This window comes from Poecilia mexicana, unplaced genomic scaffold (genome assembly GCF_051168715.1).
Source record: "Poecilia mexicana isolate PSO_F unplaced genomic scaffold, ASM5116871v1 scaffold_7, whole genome shotgun sequence".
Classification (NCBI taxonomy): Eukaryota; Metazoa; Chordata; class Actinopteri; order Cyprinodontiformes; family Poeciliidae; genus Poecilia; species Poecilia mexicana.
In genome coordinates this window covers 31,432,067-31,452,974 of record NW_028263376.1, presented here as the reverse complement: position 1 = coordinate 31,452,974, position 20,908 = coordinate 31,432,067, and the positions used below count along the sequence as shown (strand labels likewise).

General features: G+C 40.6%; 3 protein-coding genes across 3 annotated transcripts; all 3 read right to left on the bottom strand.

Moving 5' to 3' along the window:
• Nucleotides 1-1,943: 1,943 nt before the first annotated feature.
• On the bottom strand, nucleotides 1,944-6,002 carry LOC106932524 (lymphocyte antigen 75-like). The gene is made up of 6 exons (XM_015011279.2): nucleotides 5,886-6,002; nucleotides 4,999-5,189; nucleotides 3,900-4,122; nucleotides 3,426-3,758; nucleotides 2,728-2,837; nucleotides 1,944-2,601 (listed from the first exon to the last, which is right to left on the bottom strand). The coding sequence occupies exons 1-6, from the start codon at nucleotides 5,917-5,919 to the stop codon at nucleotides 2,506-2,508; spliced, it is 987 nt and encodes a 328-aa protein (XP_014866765.2). The 5' UTR covers nucleotides 5,920-6,002; the 3' UTR covers nucleotides 1,944-2,505.
• A 319-nt stretch (nucleotides 6,003-6,321) lies between these two features.
• Nucleotides 6,322-10,120, bottom strand: LOC106932525 (C-type mannose receptor 2-like). Its single transcript, XM_015011280.2, has 5 exons — nucleotides 9,912-10,120; nucleotides 9,537-9,756; nucleotides 8,602-8,940; nucleotides 7,540-7,634; nucleotides 6,322-6,708 (listed from the first exon to the last, which is right to left on the bottom strand). The coding sequence occupies exons 1-5, from the start codon at nucleotides 10,050-10,052 to the stop codon at nucleotides 6,610-6,612; spliced, it is 894 nt and encodes a 297-aa protein (XP_014866766.2). The 5' UTR covers nucleotides 10,053-10,120; the 3' UTR covers nucleotides 6,322-6,609.
• Nucleotides 10,121-12,790: 2,670 nt separating this feature from the next.
• Nucleotides 12,791-19,278, bottom strand: LOC106932523 (C-type mannose receptor 2-like). Its single transcript, XM_015011278.2, has 6 exons — nucleotides 19,165-19,278; nucleotides 16,921-17,117; nucleotides 16,590-16,809; nucleotides 14,715-15,053; nucleotides 13,921-14,015; nucleotides 12,791-13,052 (listed from the first exon to the last, which is right to left on the bottom strand). The coding sequence occupies exons 1-6, from the start codon at nucleotides 19,199-19,201 to the stop codon at nucleotides 12,960-12,962; spliced, it is 981 nt and encodes a 326-aa protein (XP_014866764.2). The 5' UTR covers nucleotides 19,202-19,278; the 3' UTR covers nucleotides 12,791-12,959.
• Between the last annotated feature and the right edge of the window lie 1,630 nt (nucleotides 19,279-20,908).

The following is a 20,908-nucleotide window of genomic DNA, read 5'->3' as shown; positions in this document are numbered from 1 at the left end:
CAGAATCACTTTCACTCTGCTGCAGATTGAACTAACAAAATGAAGGCGGATCTGGAAATGATGGCGCTGATTTTATGACCACTGTGGTTTGACTGGATGCTCACAGTAACCAAAACAATTTTAATAGACGTCTCAAAACAATTAGGCTCCCAGTTTAAAGCTATTTCAGATTGTAACTCCTTCCCTAAAGTTAAATCCGCCTGCAGGCTCTTCACACGCAGAGGCTTGACGTGAAAACACGAGGGTTACGTGACTTTCTGCCTCTTGCAGTTTGCAGCAATTGGCTCGTATTTCTAGCCGCTCAGAGAAGCTGGAGTTTTGTTTTAATGTCATTGTTAGTTTCTGCAGTGAGAAACTCAGCTGCTCTCTGTCCACCCCCTCACATATTCATATCAGCAGAATTTAAGAAAGTATAATTAGTTGGAGCGATTAGTGGGAGGATGGGATGTGATGCCGTGATTTTATACAGTAAGAGCAGAGGAGTGTTTATGTATTATAATATGGGGGCTGTCTGCAGGGAGCCAGCAGAAAAGGAGATTCTCCCTTCAGCAAATATACATATGGACGCGTTTATGTTTATCCGTGATATCGCTGAAGTGATTAACACAAGAAAAAAAAAACTTATCCACTGGAGGATAAATGTGAAGCAAAACTTTTAAAAACTTGAGAGTCTGTGGTTGTCGGACTTGCCCTCCATGTTCTGCAGAGAGCCTGCGCTGACTGCGGAGGCCCCGTCGGCTCCGGATCGGCCATGTTGGTCCGTTTCTGCACCTCTGATCCCGGACCTGCGTGTGGGCTGCAGGGCTGCAGGGCTGCAGGGAGCAGCTGTGTGGGAAAACAGCAGCGAGGCTCAAACTCCACATCCAACGCAAAACATGCAGCGGACCGGAGGAATGCTGACGGCTTCCCTGCAGAACCTGCTGGAAGGCGGAACGGCGGGCCAGCACATTTCTGATCCATTTGATGTCTAACCCGTCACTATTTGTAAAAAAAAAAAGATCAGAATCTCTTAGTGGTTTAAAATGTTTTTACACATAAACTCTGAAAAGTGTGGTGTGCATTTACTGTCACCTTCTTTGACTGTGATACTACATTATGACAGATGTAGACAGAGAACAAAGAAGAAGAGAAACGTTCTGCCAAAAAACTGAAATTTTCTAGAAAAACTTGGAAACTTCTAAGTTTGAAAAGTCGAAGACTTGAGACTCTGAAATGTCAAAGTTTTTCTAGACCATTTCTGAGATTTTTTGATGGAAATTTACTATTTTTTATCTACAACAGTAGTCTTCATTATCCATCCATCCATCCATCCATCCATCCATCCATCCATCCATCCATCCATCCATCCATCCATCCATCCATCCATCCATCCATCCATAAAACTCTCATCTCATCCAGCAGCCATTGTACAGCGCATACAACAGTAAAACCAGCTGACCAAATGTGCTGGAACTCCGTTTGGGTTGCTAGGTAACGGGATTGTGACTTAACAATCGGGAAGTTTTTGCTCAGTTTCCAGACAACAGAAAACTTATTGCCAAAAACCAACTGTGTGTCTTTTTAGTGCTTGTTTTAAAAGCAGATGAAAACCCAAATGGAAAGCACATAGAAAATGTGAATTTTGCATAATAGGTCCCCTTTAAAAAATAAAAAGATCAGCTCTGTGTTTGCAGAGCGCTGCTGCTGCAGGTTGTTAAACTGTGCTGCCATCTGGTGGAGAACACAGGGAACAGCAGAAGCTCTCATCTTTCCAGTCCCGCTGAATGAATCTGGTTTAGAGCCGCTAATATGCATCAATATGACCCAACCTGTGGAACAAAGACAACTCATCATCTTTGATAAACATCTACTGTGGGACATTTACTGTCATTTTTTAATAGAATCCCAGTTTTATGGTTCATCTGAGTGCAACATAAAAGCATACAAATCAATCAGATTAGACATCAGATTACAGTGTTTTTATTACTTTTTTATTTCCATAATTGATTGAAATACATGCCTGTTTAAAGAAATAAACTGCTAAGTTTCAAACTAAAGATCTAGTTAACAAACTCACTAACTATTTAGCTTCAAACCAGATGTTTAGTTAGCCAGCTGCTAACTAGTTTGGAGCTAAAACTTATGATGCAAACTAATATTTAGCTAGTTAAGAAGATATTTAGTTTTTGACTAAATATTCAGTTCAGAGCTACATTTGTATCCTGAAACTGTGACATTTGTAGATGAATGAATAACATGGTGAAAATATGACTTTTGAACATGAATCTCCATTAGTTTTTCTCATGACAGAATAAATAAGTGAAGTTAAGTTTTGACTGACAAACAGAAAACCACAGAGTTTCGTCCTGTTGGAGAATCAGAGTCACTACCTCCCGTCCAGTGGTTCCAGTTTTATTCAAACATATTTTATTCAAGGTTTCTGCATACAATCAGAAAAGAGCAAAACAGCAAACAAAAGCCTTGATGAGAGGAGAATCCATTTCAGATGAAGGTCAAAGGTCATCCTCATCCCTCCTTGTGGAAGGTCGTTCCATCTGGTTGCTCCTTCCAGCTCAGGCTGACGCCTCCTTCCACGCCGTCGTCCTTCAGCTTCTGCCCAAACTGACACACAAAGAACTGAGAGTCCTGGTCCGGTGTGTGTGTGTGTGTGTGTGTGTGTGTGTGTGTGTGCGTGTGTGTGTGTTGAAACTTTTACAGGAATCCTGGAGGAGGATGAGGGTGTTGTACCTTCATCAGCAGGTCTTCCAGCAGAGCGGCGTCGTTCAGGTCCAGAGAGGAAGGCGTCGCCACCTTCAGCTTCACCACATGCTGTGAAACTGGAACCAGAACGTTTTGCTCTGATGAAAACAGAGAATAACTGAGTTATGATATTTCTGGTCCCCACCTGCCAGCCGTCCACATTCTGGCTTCAACATGATTCACAGATTCAAGTTTTTGGAAAATCACTGCAGCCGAAATTAAAAATGTCTGAGTTTTTATTCATATTATTTATTTTTTGGCATTTTCTGCCATTTGATTAAATGTCTTAATTAAATGTTTTTTGTTTTGTTTTGTAATTTGTAATTGTTGTAAAGGTGTAAATGTGCTACATAAATAAACTTTGATATTGTCTTGTGTTTTATTAACTTTATACTCGTTATTTAAAAATAGTTCAACCTCTCTGTCTGTGCACACAAATGAATCTCCACGTTTAAATCCTAACAGGAAGTTTCGAAGGCTTGTGACTGGTCAGGTTTTCGCTTTGCCCTACACTGCCCCCTACGGGTTTGGCATGTTTAAAGCAACGATCAGCGGTGAAATTCAGTGGCTTCGTGGATTATTAAATCAGTCAGGCATGGATGAAATTATTTTATAGAATTCAACATTTCATTGATTTAAAAAGACCCCGCTGTGTTTGGACTAGGCCGAAATGAGTCAGAACTCACCCCCGTAACAAAAGAACGGGAAGTTCCAGTCACAAGGACAGTCCTCCCACTTTCCAGAGTCATCAAAGTTTGCTATGGTGCATTTCTCTTCGTCGTTGTTCGGCTCCCCTGATCTCCAGTAAGTGAACGCGGGCCTGGTTCCGTCCACCCAGGCCAAGGAGTTTTTGTTCAGCCCGATCCAGGCGTACTGACCCGGCGGCATCACCTGCTTTATCTTCTCGTTCTCTGACATGTCTCTGGCGACGGCCAGGTCTGTGTAATGCTGCCTGCAGTTGGCCAGAGCGTCGGCCCAGGAGAAAAACTGCTCAACGAGGACAAACGTTACGTCCGCTCCTGAAACGAGAACCCAGAGAGAAATGAATCCGTCTCAGAGGCAGGATGTGGAAATCTGAAGCTGGTAGCAGATCTTCAGCAGGCGGGAAAGAAGAAGAAGTCCAGAACGCAGAGAGTTCGGCGGACATGTTGGATCCTCACCGCTCACGTTGGCGCACACAGACTTTTCGTTGTTTCCACAGGGCCAGTCGTTCCACAGCCCGTCGTCGTAGATCCGCACGCAGTCTTCAGGGCGCTGCTTGTTGTCAGGTTGTCCTAGCTGCCAGTTTCTGAAGTTGGAGTCTCCCAGCTTCTGAAACACGTTCGGGTCGGACAGCGACCAGTTCCAGCTGTTCGGGTCGTCCAACAGTCCGATCCAGGCGCGCTGCAGAGAACCAGACCCTCAGGTTGAGAAACCTGAGAAACAAACAGCCTCCAAAGATACTTTATGATAATAAACTTTAAAACAGCAACTTTTTACAGAACCGAGACAGGAAGGGATTCAGGCCTTTACCTAAAACTGACGGATTTTTACTTCTGTAATGAATAATTTATGTTTCAGAGATAAAAATAACAATGAACATTACATGCAGCTCATCCTCTGGTGATTTAAGCTTTTTTGTGTCAGCGCCAAACTGGGCAAACTGAAGGAATCAACATGTTTGTATTCTAAAAATTATTTTATGCACAATTTAGACAAACATATTTCCTAAAAATTATTTTGTAGAAATATCAAGCAGACCCATGAGGATCTCAGAGAACTGGTTCTTTCTGCACCGAGTCGTTTTGTGAAGCAGGTTTTTTTTCCTCTTTTCCTCTGTCAGGTTTGTTTCTGAGCAGCGCTGCTCTTCCAGGATGCAAAACTACTTTTTCTCACTAAGTTTACTGAAACAAACTTTATTCTAAACAGCTTTGAAATTCTGGATACTTTCTATCAAAGTGTTACCAGACAAATTCTAACAAAATCCACAAACTTCCAATCTTATGAACAAAATATTAGAAATAAAATCATGCTGGAGGTTTTTCTTCTTCCTTCTTTAAAACAATTTTTATTTTTAACTTGTCTTAATTTAATATTCAGCTGACGCAGGTTTACTCTCCTCTAGTATTCATGTGGATTTTATTTCCATCACAGTTGTGAAGTCAAACAATTTATTTCTCAAAATTAAATACTAAGTTATTTAAACATGAGTCACTGCTGTCTGTCATCAAACCGAACGGTGAAAGTTTTACACAGAAATCCAGAAACGTGTCTGTTTACATGCTTCACGGCTCCGTTGACCATCTGCTTCACGTCGGTCATGTCGACCAGCGTCGTCACGTTCTCCAAGCTGCTTAAGGTCACCAGGTCAACGAACCGCTCTCTGCAGAAACTCTGAGCCGCCGTCCAGTTCTTCAACTCGTTGACGTAGAAAAACTGATGTTGGGCGAGAGACGAGGCGGCAAACAGCACTGCAGCACCAACGCATCAAACATTTAGCGTTGGAAGCATTTCATTTTTAAAGTTTTTAAATATAGAAAATAATAGAAACATCATTTATTGTCCCTCTGTGACATTACTGAGCTGCAGCAGGTGGAAGCAGATTCACATAAATGTAAAATAGGAAAAAAAAAGTTACTGTGGAGGATGACCTAAAGCAGAAATAAACCTATATGGTTAATAAAATAGTGTAACAGAGCAGGATTATTAAAAATATATAATAAGTTTTGCTTGAGAAATGCAGTTTTAATCAGGTTTAACTCTGTGAGTTAAAAAAGCAAATTATCTTGGTTTATAAATGGAGAAAAAATCAGACAGTCATGTGAAAACAGCAAAAAGCTACAATATTCTGTGGGATAAACAACTAAAAATATGTTATATAAACGGACTTTACATATTTGCTAAACTTGGTAGAAACAGTAAAAAAACTGTAATATTCCATGTTATGTTCTGTTAATAAAAACAATTGTTTTAGAATAAAAGTAATTAAGTTTGCTAAAAGAAAAGTTTTAGGTGTGCAGAATTAATTCACATCAAAAATGATCAGATAAAAGCTCCCAACTTTAGACCGATATTTTATGGATCAATTGCAAGATAATTAAATTCCCATTGAATATTATCCCAGGAGAAAAACAGCATGAAATGAACCGTCTGAAGCCTGAACTTACCTGCAGCGGCTGTGAGGTACTGAAGAACCTCCATCCTGGTTCCTTTGGGTCAGAACTGCAGATCTGCAGCTCCTGGATTTACTTATCACACCGGCGTCACGCACATGCAAACGGAGAACCAGACCGTTTGCATCCTCCGCCCGATGCAGGCAGAGAAATCCGAACGATTCAAAGTGCTTCATTTCCATGATTCTCAAGTGACTCGCTTGCCTGAAGGTTTTAATTATCCGTCATAAATCAAACCTTCACTGAAAAGCTGACAAATTTCACTTCAACAAGCTTAACATTCACAATTTCCACCTAAAAGCTTTAAGATATTATTTATTTTATTGATTCTGTTTCCAGATTGTTTTTCTATTAATATTATTTTCTAGTTTGGTGGTTTAGACATTTCATCATAAAATCAGAGGTTTTTAAATAGGAAATATCATTTTAAATTATGGCTTGGATTTGACAAAGAGACACTGAAAAAAGCTACAATTGCAGCAACATGATCTATGACATCATTTGGATCAGTAAATCACAAAGACCAGTTTACCGTTTGTGGTGTTTTATTGAAGCTTCAGGTAAACAGAGACACTTTCTACATCACAACATTAAACTAATTACATCACACATAAATGTACTATCTGTCTACTTTAAGAGGATTATGGGTAGAAAACAGCAAACCATGTTAATAAGGAACAAAATATTTTCAGCAGACACGTCTTCCTGTCTGCTGACGTCACTCGTCCTGGTGGAAGATCCTCCCGTCTGATTGGCCGATCCATCTCAGCTGAACGTCTCCTTCCACTCTGCTGTCCTTCTTCAGCTTCTGTTCAAACTGACAAGCAAAAAGAAAAAATATTTTATGAACGCTGGACAAAATCTTTCCCTCAAGTTCCTGGAAGCTGTTTTACATTTAGGCTGACCGGAGCAAACAGGCAGCAACTGGCAAAACGCGCTGCAAACACACACACACACACACACACACACACACACACACACACACACACACACACACACACCCACACACACACACACACACACACACACACACACACACACACACACACACACACACACACACACAAATAGAAAACTAATACGAAAGAAAATCACAGCAAACAAAGAAAGCAGGAGGGACGACATCTCAAATACCACATATGATGCAAACAGAATTACTCCAGACCACTAGGGGGAGTCACTCACCAAATCCAAACCAGCATGTCTTGATTTAACGACGTCCAGAAGAAAGTTGGAGGAAGAAAAAAGCTGCATTTTACTTCCTATCTTTTCCAAACATACAGTATAATTACAGAATAGCAGCATATTTACATGGGTAATATTACCTACTCTAGACTCCCCCTAGTGGACTGGAGCACTTTTATTTTGAAAGTCTACTTCCGGTTATTGGTCAGTGAACATTTTACACCGTCTAAATATTTAGCTTTGAGCAGAATGCTTAGTTTGAAGCTGAATATGTAGTTTATAAGATAAACATGTAATTTTCATCTACATATTAAGGTGCTAATTAAATATTTAGTTTGAAACTGTGACGTTTCTAAATGAATGAATGATGCAGTGAAAGCAGGACTTCCCCCTCCTAAATAAGTACATTATTAGTTTTTGACAGCTGTCCTTCTGAAACCAGGTCAGTGTGAATGAACTGCACCTGCTGCAGCAGGTCTGCCAGCACAGCCGGGTCGCTCAGGTCCAGAGAGGAAGACTTCACCAGCTTCACCTTCACCACCTGCGTCCCACCGGGAACTTTAAGAAAACAACAGCCGTCACACACAACGTATTTATGGCGTTTTACATTTTACAGTTAAAAAATGAAAATAAATCATTTTTGGCTTGTCATAGTCATTGATTTGGGTTTCATCGGCTCTTCGACAGTCACGCAGCGCCACAGGGATGACGACAGTTTTTGTATTATTTTTACTTTGATGTGTTACTTTCCGTCAGACGTTCATGTTTTAGCTCAGCTCCTTCTTCAAATCAGACAGGAGGAAATGATCTCATTTCTGCAGATGAACCTCCATCCTTCTACGTCTACGTTGCCATGGCTACTGAACAAGAGACTCAAACTCAGAGTGAACAGTTCATTAGGGAACCAGTCCTGGTTAAAGGCTCAACCACCTCAGCGCTTGTTCTGCTTCATTTAGTACAACAGAGTACAAATGTTTACATGATTCCTGGCATTAAATAAAACATCAACCTTTTTTGAGTCATTTCGTGTCATAAATAATCACATGTAGTTCCACAGGGATGACGACTCAGATCACTTTTCTTTTCCTCTTCTGTCCAACTTTTACATTTTTACACCACATCACATTAGAGAGATAAAACTCGGCTATGAGCTCTGAACCCAACTGAGAATTATAATTTATTTTCTCAATTAGATTAATCCTGTGTAAATACAGGTTAACATTTGTTGGTTACTTCAGAATGGATGTTTCCGGCTGTAGAAATGCTCCAGATGTAAAAAACTGATGTTTTAAAAAGTCCCACTGGGAACAAATGTTGCCTCAAAGCACTGGGCAAGACAGAGATTCAGTTTATTAGCAGAAATACATATTTAATGTCAGTTTAATGGAATCTGCTGCTGTACGTCAACAGGCGACCGCAGCAAAGATGATGGTTGAAAAAAAGTTTCTTCCAGTAATTTAACTAAAACCTTTTGAATGTTGTAAACAGAAACGCCGTGAACAGAAGGAGAGATGTTTTTTCTGACCATCGTAGCAGAAGAAGGGCTGGAGTCTGGAGCAGAGCTGGTCCTCCCACACGCCGCCGTCACTCGGCGCCAACACCGCACAGTTCTCCTGCGCTCCGTTCGGTTCTGTCGGCCTCCAGTGGCTGAACGTGACGTTGCTGCCATCCGACCATGACCAGGAGTTTCTGAACAGACCGATCCAGGCTGCATTCTGTCCAGCGGATTGGACTAGGACCCGTATCTGCTCGCCCTCCGATGAGCTCCTCACGCTGGCCAGGTCAGTGTGATGCTGCCTGCAGAAGCTCTGGGCTGCAGCCCAGCTCATCGTCTGGTTGATGAAGACAAATGAAGCATCGTGTCCTGAAAATATTCACAAGATAAAGTCAGTTTCACCCTCCATGGTGTGTGAAAGCTTTGACCTTTGACCTCCAAACAATCTGCTCTTTGCTTGTTTCAGCTTTGAAGTTAGAAAATGATTGAGTTTTGGGTTCAGCCATGAGGATCTTGTATCAATAAGTCTTTCTCCAGTTATTGGTGGTTACCATAGCAACCGGCAGCTCCTCCCCCTTTGCTATTAGGATCAGCTGTTTTCTTTACAGTTGTTATGTTTTAACACATATTTCAGACACTTTTAATCATAGAGAGTGTTTCATGAGTGATTTTGTTTTTATGTTTGTAACTGTTGTGATGATGAATGTTTGTTTAGTTTTACAGCTGCTAGCTGCTCATTGGGAGTTATTGTTTTGTAGTTTGTTCAGTTATTTACTGTTTTGTTTAATGTATAAGAAGCAGAAGCTGCTGCACCAGGATACATGTCATCTCTCCTACCATCTCTTGGTTACCGTTAATTATGCCAAATACAAATATTTAACTGGAGCTAAATATAAATATTAAATTAAGCCAAACATTTAGCTAGTTTATCGAGGATGCAGACAGATGAGAATCTTCATCCTCACCTTGTACGTCGCAGCAGATTGGTGTGAGGAGTCTTGCACATTGCAAATCAGCGAAGTTTCCAGTGTCTATCATGGCTCCGCAGGCCTCTCTTCCCAGGTAGTTGTTTGGTTCCCCAGGCTTCCACTTAAAGAACGCAGCTTCTCCGTCCCTGTAGAAGTTGGGGTCCGTAATGGACCACCTCCAGCTGTTCGGGTCGTCAGACAAACCGATCCAGGCTCGCTGCAAGCAACACAAAACTCACCTGAACTCATAAAGTCTGTAAAGTTATTATATAAATGCACAAACAGTTCTGCCTTTGCAGAAAAATGCTGTTTTTATTTTTTATTGTCTTGTTGCACCAGTGCAGGTTTTAGACCAGATTCTAACAAACGTACATGATTGAAATCTGAGCTGTCGTAGACCATGGCGTCCAGATCCACCATGCTGGTCAGGAGCGTCACGTCCTCCATGCTGCTGACCGTCACCAGGTCCATGAAGTTCTGTCTGCAGAAACTCTGAGCGGCCGGCCAGGTCATCAACTCATTGACAAAAACAAAGAGGCGTGGAGGGCGAGCCGCGGCGACACACAGCACTGCAGCACAAACACACCAACAGCTGAAACATGCAGAGGCGGAGCCGCTTCCTGAATTAACACGGGAAACTTCCTGTTTTAGGGCAACAAGGATAGTCAAGACAGAGCAGCTCTACTTCAACATATTTTACTCCAGTAAAAGTAAAAAGTAGCCGTCCAAGGAATTACTCAAGCAAGTGGAAAAAGTTTACTCAACTGATCAAATAGTTAATATTTAAAAATTACATCATCAGATGGACCAAAATAAAACGTTAAGTGGAAGTTTTGGTATGTCATGAACAAAAATGACAATCATTTATAAAATTAACAAACAATAAAATCAGACAAAAGAACATTTTTCCAAATCAGTTTTTTTTTTCTACAACAAACTTTAACAAAAACTGCAGGTGTGTGTGTGTGTTTTCAAGAGTTACTCACATAAATATAAGTAGAGACATAAATGTAACCAGTTGCTACTCAGCTCAGGTTTGAGGTCTGATTGGATGAACAAAGTTTTTGCTGAATTCATGAAAAAAATCTAAAAATGTTTTTCTTAAAAGTTGAGCAGCAGTGAGGTCACGGCGCCGTTAGCATCTCAGCTAACGCCCCAAACTTCCTGCAGTTTTTACAGAAAACGAATAAAAAACTTTGTGAGAAATGCATTAATCTGCCGTTTTCCAGCAGCAGTTTATGCTGGATTTTGAACATAAATCTCGTGATTTAACTGGTCCGTTTGGACCGAGAGGGCAGGTTTGGGGAGAAGCGGCTCCATCAGTGAGGATTCAAACGCTGAGTTGGATATTATATTGCTTGTCCTGTTGAATCTGTTCTTTAAACTTCCTTATCCGGAGTTTCAACTCTTTGTTTAATTCTGACTTTAATGATGGCGGTTACCTGGGAACAATCAGCTTTATTGATATAATCTGTGCAGATTTAATTCATGCATGTCAGATTTAAATTAATTTTTGTTAGAAATAAATTTTTTTCCCTATGACCCAAATCCTTTTCTGCAGGTTTCACAGGTTAAATACTTTTACTCAGTTATATTTACATGAGTAACTTTTTAGACGAAATGTAATTTTAGGAGTAGTTTTAGAACTTTTTTTGTTCTTATTACCTTTACTTGAGTAATATTCCAATGTCAAAGTGAGACCTCGTGTTTGAACACAATCTTTGTTGTTTATAGTTTCTGTCTGCTGAGATATAAATATGAAGTAATAACTATATATTGTCACTGGAAGTATTTTACCCTCTTCTAACTTATGTATATATTATGATGTAACAATTTAATACATTTTATATTGAAAAAAAGGAAAAGTGTTTTTTTCTGGCTTATTTTGATATTTGTATTCATTCTTTTAAATTTTGCACATAACTTTATACTTTTTGTCTGTTGGAAAATGTAATTTTTAAATATGAAACCGGATGTTTTGATCTGTTAGTGTTTTTTCCAGATACTTTTTCACTCTTGAATATAATTTTAGGAGCTTCGTCCGCCTGCAGGTTCAGCTGATTTTGTGGCAGAAGATCAAAACGTTGCTGTCATGAAACAGACGGGATCCGTCTGGTTTGTGCTCTTTGGATTGTTTTCTCTGCAGCAGCAGCAGACAGATAACAGTCACTTTACGGATCTTCTTCTTCTACTGATGCTAACAGTGACGTGTTGCTCAGATTCTTCTGTGTCTGAACAGAAAGAACTACACATAATGTTTTAAGCAAATAAATTTAATAAGCACTTAAGATGCATAAGATAAGATACATGAATGAATAAAATGCTGTCAGTGTTTCATCCATCACTTTAAAAAATGGTAATAACCTCAAATTATTCCCAGGGTGCAACAGGAGCATAAAATCATGAGATAATCTGGATCTGAGACACTTACAGGCAGCAGCTGTGACGAAGCGCAGCGTTTCCATCCTCCTGAGTTTTTCCTTCAGCTCAGTCAGGCTGCAGCTGCTTATTGTATTTATATCACTGCTGTCACGCACATGCAAAAAGAGGATGCAAAGTCTTCCTATTCTGGGTTTTAATTCTTGATCCATTTAATATACTTCAAAGTATTCAAACTACTTTTATTTACATATTATTTACAAGATGCTTCAGAGTCAGAAAGGATGAAAAACATCTTTAAACCTTTTAGCACAAAATTTACCCCAAAACCATTGATGCGTGATCAAACCTGGTTTCTATGAACAGATTTTAAACTCACTCGTTTCAGCTGCCACTGCTAACCCCAGACAGACACAGTGAGATTTTCTGAACAGATTTACAACATCACTTTTTCTGTTTTTGTTGTTTTAAAAAAGAGGAAGATAAAAAAAATGTTTTTATTTTCAGGTTTTTCTTCTGATTCTTTTCCAACGCTCACACAGTAAAATCACATTTTATATAATTCATGTAAACAAAATGAAAATTGGTTGAATATATGGGAAGGTAAATGAACCTGATGTGCATTAGCTTCCATGTTGACGTAGCACTTTAGCATTAGCAAAACTAATGTTTGTGATGAGTGCTTCAGTGTTAGCGCAGCTAGCTTCTTAGCTAGCGGTTCCCACCATAGATATTTATCATAAGTTGTTCTTTTAGATTGAATCTAATTGAAATTTGTGTGTTTTAATAACTTATATTTCCATCTGCTGCCTGTTAAGCTCAGAAATACTCACTAGATGAAGCCTGAATCTCTAAAAGGATGAAAAACGATGTTTAGTTTGAGTCAGCCATGTTTTATTCATCCATTCAGACTCTCAGACCTTCTGTCTCTCAGCACACAAAGAAATTATGATAATCACGTCACAAATATAAACTTTAGATTTGTGAAGCTGCTCCTGGAAGTCTTTAGAGGAGTCCAGTCTTCCAGTCTGAAGCTGATGATCACTCCTGGTGGAAGATTTCTCCTTCCAACGTTTTCCTCCAGCTCAGCCTGACGTCTCCATCTGATCTGCTGGCCTTCAACTTCTGTTCAAACTGAGACGCAGCATTTTAATTTCTGACAATCAGGACAAAAATAATCCACATAACAGTGTTTTCATCACACATCATGCAACAGGTAATAAGTTTTTTTCCTCAAATCCCCACAGATGTTTTCTTCTGGACAGATTTGTTTCCAGTAATCAGTGAATTGACGGAAACTCAGAGCTGCAACCAAACCCAGCGAGCATCAAGCTGAGCTAAGAATTTCAGATTTAAACACAGTGGGGGATGTGGGTGTTTTAACACACTCACTTTTTCTGCAGTTTTGCACCGTCAGGAAGGTAATTAATACCAAAAAATAGTATTTTATTTTCTCAAAGAACTTTTCAGCTGTATGGAAATTAGTGTATTTTGAAAAACTGCAATGGAAACTTTGTTTTTGCATCTCATGATGAAGAACCAGATGATACTACTTGAGGAAAACACAAAGAAGAAGACAACAGGAAGTGGTAGGAGGATCATGGAGAGATTTGGGTTTTAATGACCTACTGCACAAACAAACTTATTGATGTGTGATTTTAATTTCATTTCTTATTTTATTGAAACATCACAATTCAAAATTGTGTTTTTTTTGGCATAAGCAGAATATTGACAAATTTCTGAGATCATTTGTAACAGAAACGCAGCGAGTGACAGACTCAGTGTTTCCTTCTCTGCTGTTTGCTCTTCATTTCGGTTTTAATGCAGAAATGCTTAATTTGTGTGTTTCTTAAATAATTGTACTCCACAGTGTTTTCATGCTGTGATTTTACCTTTGCTGTTTGGTTACTTTTAATTTAATTGCTTTGATTGTCAGTTTGCTGTTGAGCTTCCCCAGTGTGGAGCCGTAAAGCAGATTTTTGTCCTAAGCCAGAAGCCGTACCTGCTGCAGCAGGTCTGCCAGCACAGCCGGGTCCCTCAGGTCCAGAGAGGAAGACTTCACCAGCTTCACCTTCACCAGCCGCTTTGAACCTGGAACTGTGACAAACAAACCGGTGTCACAACTTTCTCCATTCGACATGAAAACTGTTTTTAAATCTCGGTTTGGCATCTTATGACTGATCTGGGTTTGATGGACCGGAGAATTGAGGTCGTAGTCCTGGAGCGCCACAGGGACGACGACTCGGATCAGTTTTCTTTGCATTATTCTTACTTGAGTTTGTTTCAGATTTAAACGTAAATCTCAGCTGTTTATTCCTTCATAACCTCCTTGTTTATGGCAGTATTTTTTCTACCGTTGTTATGGTAACCAGCAGGTCAGTTTCCACCTTTGGGGGGGTATAAAAGCCGTAAACTGCCACGTTTTGTGTTTAAATTGGAGGCATTTATGAAACCAGGCTTCTGTCCTGATCTGAAAATACTGAGATATTTCACAGAAGAGGAAAGTTCATCTGTTCCAATCTCTTCAAAGTTCTGTAAACTCTGAGTCACAGGCTGATGCAAACTCTGTGGAGATTATATTTCCTTTAAATTTGTTTAAGGATTTAATGTGTGTGGCTTTTAGAGAAGCAGATGGATGCAAAGTGACCGTCCAGATGACGGATGGACATTCTGAAATAAAGGATTTGCTTTTTCAGTATTTTAACTAAATCCTTTTGAACGTTGTTAGCAGAAACAAACTGTCTGAATAGAAGATAAAATCAATTTACTGAGAAAACCTACAGAATCAAGTCTTACCTGCGTTGCAAAAAAAAGGCATTTTCCAGGAGCAGGGCCAGTCCTCCCACCGCCCGCCGTCTGCAGGAACGGCGGCTGCACAGTTCTCCTCCGACCCGTTCGGTTCTGACGCTCTCCAGTGGCGGAAGGAGGAGTTACTGCCATCCACCCACACCCAGGAGAGTCTGTACAGACCGATCCAGGCCTGAAGCTCTCCTGCTGATTGGACTAGGCCCTTTATCTGCTCGTTCTCTGACAAGGTCCTCACGCTGGCCAGGTCAGTGTGATGCTTCCTGCAGTGGCTCTGGGCTGCAGGCCAGCTCATCGTCTGGTTGATGAAGATCAGTGAAACATTCTGCTCTGAAATCATCAGCAGATAAAATCATTTCACCTTCAGTTTTCCTTCCACAGGAGCCGCTGGTCGTCTTCTGAGCCACCAACAATCAGTCTGTCCTGTGATCACAGCTGCATCTCCACTGATCATATGATTGCACAATTTGGCAGTGTGAAAATAAATCTGTTTAATGGAAACATTACAATTTCAAAAAACTTGTTTTTCGATACGTTTTGGTGTTTGGATGAGGAGGTTTATTTCACAAACTGCAATGGAAACACTTTTCACGTCACACGAGTCACATGACCAACAACCGGATGTTACCACTGCCAGAAACCACGAAGAAGAAAACCACAGGAAGGAGTTGAAGGATAACGACCCAGCATGTTTTTTAATAACTTGTCACGTAATATTAATTGCATTTCTTACTTAACGGAAACACTGCTATTCTGAAATTGTGCTTTTTTTTTTACATAGGCAGAATATCAACAAAGTTTCACACACATTTATAATGGAAAGTCTGTGGCTTAGTTCTTCCACAAGACATAGAACAACAGGTTCCTCCACCCAGGGCGTAGATAGGTCAATGGTCAGGAAAAGAGCCGCTGGAATTTCTGCAGACCCCAAACATCCTGGACACAAACTGCTTAGACTTTTACCTTCAGGCCGGCGCCACAGAGATGGTTTCCTCTGTTCTGTCGTTCTGATGAACATAATGAACGTCTTACAGCCTGAGTAATCAGCTACTCTGCAAATATGCATATTTTCACAACCACAAACTGTCTTTTTTCTTTCCTTTATGTATAAAAACAGAACAGCCTTGAAGATTATTCAGGGAACAGAACAACAGAAGAATCTGGAAGGAAAGATTGAAACCAAACAGCTTATGAAGCAAAACGTAGGAGAAAATAAACTACATAAAATGACCAATAACTCTGAAAAACTCAAAGGTCCAGAGGAGAATCCAAAATAACACAAGGAACAAGAGAAACCAGGGTGGTGACACAACAGGTGAAAAACCACAGCAGCATTTCTGAGAGGTTCCTGGGACTCGTTAAGTCCAGGTGTGTTAACGAGCTGATGGGAGACGGCTGCTGTGATTCCAAACGTTTAAAACGGCTGTAAGCAGACTTCTGAACATCATGAGCAACAAAACCCAAAACCAGCTCTGGAGCAAACACTCCAGATACAAGACAACAAACATCTACTGATCAGAGCAGAAATGGGAAATGAAACTGAACACTGTTAAAGATATTTGTTTTGATGTATAAAGGTCAAAATGACTCTATATATCTGGAGGATTTCCACTGTTTGGTAGACCTTAGACCAGCTAATCCACATTAAACAGGTGAAGCAAACAAAGATTAATATGAGAAGCAACATTTTTCCACTTGTTGTTTGAGGAAAATTCTTTCAATATTGATAATAAAATAACAAATCTTTCTTCATTTCTTCAATACAAGCTCAGAGGAAAGGTCAAGAGTTCATCCTGATGAATTAATTTTTGAGCTGTGCTGTCATGTTCATTAAGAGTCGTGTCAGGTTTGGTCTGATCCTCTCACCTCGTACGTCGTGGCAGATCACTTTGGCCAACATCTGGCAGTGGTTGTCGTTCCAGAAGCCATTGTTCCACATCCCGACGCAGCTTTCTGCCCCCAGGTAGTTGTTTGGCTCATTTTCGGCCCAGTTCCTGAACGCAGCTTCTCCGTCCCTGTAGAAGTTGGGGTCAGTAATGGACCACCTCCAGCTGTTCAGGTCCTCAGACAAACCGATCCAGGCTCGCTGCAAGCAACACATCACATCTGAGTGAAAACAGCGCAAAGACTCAGCTTTAACTTTTAACTACAAGAAACTGTGAAAGGACTTGGAACAGCTGTGCGTTTTCAAACGTACATATTTGAAATCTGAGCTGTCGTAGACCATGGCGTCCAGATCCACCATGCTGGTCAGGAGCGTCACGTCCTCCATGCTGCTGACCGTCACCAGGTCCATGAAGTTCTGTCTGCAGAAACTCTGAGCGTCCGGCCAGGTCATCAACTCATTGACAAAAACAAAGAGGCGTGGAGGGCGAGCCGCGGCGACACACAGCACTGCAGCACAAACACACCAACACTCAGTTCATCTGCAGCTCATTAGCTGATTGTGCAGAGCTGGTTTCAAATCGACCATCTTGGTCCTGAAAGGGAGTAAACTTCATTATTTTCAAATACTCCACTATTTTTTATATTCACAAATATTCAAAAGCATTAAAACAGCTCTCTTCACATTATGAATGAAGTACGTTTGCAAAACATTCATTCATTAAAAAAATAAAAAAATAAACAAAAACAAACAGATGACCCCAAAACCCACCCTAAAGTGATGATAATAAAAATCAGTTGGCTCCTCAGACAGAGCATAGGATGGAGGCCAACTGCTGCAAACACATCAGTCAGAGAAACATCATGGAGACACATGAATGCTGCAAACCCAAAATACTAATCCAACAGAAAAACACTGGAAACAACAAAAAATCCCATAAAGACAGAAAACAGCAGCAAAAAGCTGCAATTAAAAACTGCTGCACCCAGAGGAGGCAGAAGCAAAAGAGAAAATTCAATAGCATGTATAAAACTGCCTCCTGGCCACCAGGGGGCGTCAGTCACCACACGGACCGACATCAGTACAGACTCCATGTCATGATTTTAACGGGTGTGAATGAGAAAGTTGGAGAAGAAAAGAAAAGTTTGTGTCTTTTACAATATTACAGATCGGTGTGCTGTGGAGGCGCAGGGATGAAGCACAACCTACATATGGAGGCCTCAGGCCTCAACGTGGCCGTCGCAGGTTCGATTCCTGACCTGGCGACCTTTGCCGCATTTCCCACTTTCCTGTCAACTATCAAATAAAGGCCAATAAAACCTTTAAAAACAATATTACAGATCAGCAACATATTTAGAGAGGTAATGTTACACACTCCCTACTCCCCCTAGTGGTCTGGAGGACTTACACTTTTTGGAACAGGTTTGTAGTATTTAACTTTTTTCTTTTTGTTTGCATTATTTTAATTGATTGTAGGATTTTTTTTTTTTTAATTTTGATTGCAGCGTTCTCTGTTGAAGTTTTTGTGTTTCCGTGTTTTGGTACTTTGAATCATTCCTGAGTTCATGCTGTGTTTCACCTTTAGCTGTTTGCACCTGTCAGCCACAGGTAGTGATGATACACTAATACTGGTTCAATACTGAGTCAAACTGAAGCTGGAATCGCTGAAACGATCCGATACTTTGTGCAAAAACATTTAATTTGCCTCTTAAGTCTAAAAGAACTGCAGTAATTCAAATATTGGCTTCCTAAAAAGAAGACGTCACTCTAATGTATTCACTCAGAAAAACATTTAGACAGAAGCCTCGTTTAGTATTTTAACAGCAGCAGGAAATCATACAAGATATGTGAAAATGTTGCAAACTAAAAAAACAAAGCAATAAGCCAACCCTCGTTTAGTTATTAAGAACTAAACTGACAGCTGAAATGTGTTTCATGACGTGTCGTCGTGTTTATGTCTGAGTGACGCTGCTTTGGGCGTTTCGTCCTGACGCATTACACACTCAACAGGCGGAAGAAAAAGTAGTTCCCATCAACGCTGCTCAGTCTGAGTTTCTTTCTATCGTTCTTTTGTTTAGCTACATTACCTCAAGTGACTGAAGTACTGAAATACTTGGATTTGAGAATTGATCTTATTACATAAAGGTATCAAAAGGCAGAAGCATCAATATTTCAGTATCAATCTGCACATAACTGCTCATCATACTGAAAGCCATTTATTTTAACCACAAGCACAACAAATAAAACAATAGTAGTCAAACTTTGAATTTATTTTGTGAAAGTCAAATTTAAACTAACACATCTGCATGTTCCTAACTATTATTATATCATAAAAAGTTATTAAATTTAGCATTTTCTATGTTAATCTTAAAGTCTGAGTTTGTCATAAGTTGTTAATATCAGCAGAGCAATAAAACTTTGAGGTAATTTAGAACTGCAGATACGTGTTTTTGAAAACACCGAGTATATTTTAACAGAGAATGTTTTATACCTATATTCACCTCCTGATCTCAGTGGTAAAAATAAAGCGTTAAGAGGAAGCAGGCGAAGCCTTACGTGATGCAGCGGTGAGGAAGTGAAGCGCGTCCATCATCTCTGCTGCTGCAGCCTGTCTGCAGACCTGCAGCTGCTTATTGTTGCACTTATGATTCTGTTGTCACGGACATGCAAACCAACGATACAAACTATTTGCATTTTTTGCTGACAATACCTGAAGCATTCATGAAACTTCATACTATTCAAACCAGTGTCATTTACATCCTATTTTACACATCACTCATTTCCCTCAAGACGCTCCAAAGTTACTGAAGAAAAAATGGAAAATATTTCTCCGAACCAGCCTGGTCAGATGTAAAAAGTATTCAACCCCTAAAGCTGGAAACGGCTGATGCAGCTGCCATCAAACCGCCGTTTCCCATCAGAACCCTGGTCGGCTCTGATTGGATGAATTGTTTTAGTTCAGCACAAACTGCCTGTTTAAGGACATTAAACAGTTATTCTGTTGTACTTTGACTACGCCACTTCAGTTTTCTTATTTGTCATGTTTTACTTCAAACACTCAAATCATCCGAGCCTGAGATTCAATTAGTGCCTGATTGATTTAGTTTATTTAATTTATGAGAAGAAAACTCTTCGACGACGAAACGATTAATCCCAAAATGATTCGTACTCCTGTAGATTCAGATCTCAGTATTTTACAATATATTATTATATTACAATAAATAGTAAACTGCTTTGTTCTTCACACAGATTTACACATATGGCACAAAAAGCCATTTTGGATCTGACTCTGCTATTTTAATAACTGTACAGAAATATTTCTGATATATTGTAAATTTAAATCTTGGTGCAACGTTTTGCAGTAAATGTTTAAATGTTTTAATCTTAAAAGGAAGGAATTGTCTGGTCTGGAAATAATTTACATGGAGACGAGTTTGATTCACCGGAAGCTGCCTGTCCTGGACTGTTGTATGAGCAACACCATCATTAAATTCATCATATTCTTCATTTTACCTGGGTCTCAGCGTCCTCTCCTCATCACAACCACACCAATCTTGACACAGAGTTCCTTAAGGCTCTGGATGTTGTAGGGTGTTGGCTGATGCGACTCTGCAGTATCGCATGGACATCGGGGGCAGCTCCCCTGGATTGGCAGACTGGGGTGGAGGTCCCCCTGTTCAAAAAGGGGGACCGGAGGGTGTGCTCCAATTACAGGGGGTCACACTCTTAAGCCTCCCTGGTAAGGTCTCTACAGGGGTCCTGGAGAGGAGGGTCCGTCGGATAGTCGAACCTCGGATTCAGGAAGAGCAGTGTGGTTCTGGTTCTGGTCGTGGAACACTGGACCAGCTCTACACCCTCAGCAGGGGGGGCGTGTCAGAGTCTGGTCCGCATTGCCGGCAGTAAGTCGGGCTCGTTTCCAGTGAGAGTTGGACTCCTCCAAGGCTGCCCTTTGTCACCGGTTCTGTTCATTACTTTCATGGACAGAATCTCTGACCAGCCGAGGTGTTGAGGGGATCCGTTTTGGTGGCCTTAGGATCGCATCTCTGCTTTTTGCGGATGATGTGGTCCTGTTGGCTTCATCAGGTCGTGATCTGCAGCTCTCGCTGGAGCGGTTTGCAGCCCAGTGTGAAGCGGCCGGGATGAGGATCAGTGCCTCCAAATCCGAGGCCATGGTCTTGAGCAGGAAAAGGGTAGAGTGCCTTCTCCGGGTCAGGGAGGGTCGTCCTGCCTCAAGTGGAGGAGTTTAAGTATCTCAGGATCTTGTTCATGAATGAGGGAAGAAGGGAGCGGGAGATCAACA

Coding starts and splice junctions, on each gene's coding strand:
- LOC106932524 (XM_015011279.2), bottom strand. CDS start 5,919: ATGGAGGTTCTTCAGTACCTCACAGCCGCTGCAG. Junction 4,123..4,998: donor TCAACGGAGCCGTGAAGCAT/GTAAACAGACAC, acceptor GGTTCTCTGCAG/CGCGCCTGGATCGGACTGTT. Junction 3,759..3,899: donor TGTGTGCGCCAACGTGAGCG/GTGAGGATCCAA, acceptor TTCTCGTTTCAG/GAGCGGACGTAACGTTTGTC.
- LOC106932525 (XM_015011280.2), bottom strand. CDS start 10,052: ATGACCTGGCCGGCCGCTCAGAGTTTCTGCAGACAGAACTTCATGGAC. Junction 9,757..9,911: donor ACAGCTCAGATTTCAATCAT/GTACGTTTGTTA, acceptor TGTTGCTTGCAG/CGAGCCTGGATCGGTTTGTC. Junction 7,635..8,601: donor GCCCTTCTTCTGCTACGATG/GTCAGAAAAAAC, acceptor GTTTTCTTAAAG/TTCCCGGTGGGACGCAGGTG.
- LOC106932523 (XM_015011278.2), bottom strand. CDS start 19,201: ATGATGGACGCGCTTCACTTCCTCACCGCTGCATCAC. Junction 15,054..16,589: donor GATCTGCCACGACGTACGAG/GTGAGAGGATCA, acceptor TGATGATTTCAG/AGCAGAATGTTTCACTGATC. Junction 13,053..13,920: donor TGGCAGACCTGCTGCAGCAG/GTACGGCTTCTG, acceptor GCTGCGTCTCAG/TTTGAACAGAAGTTGAAGGC.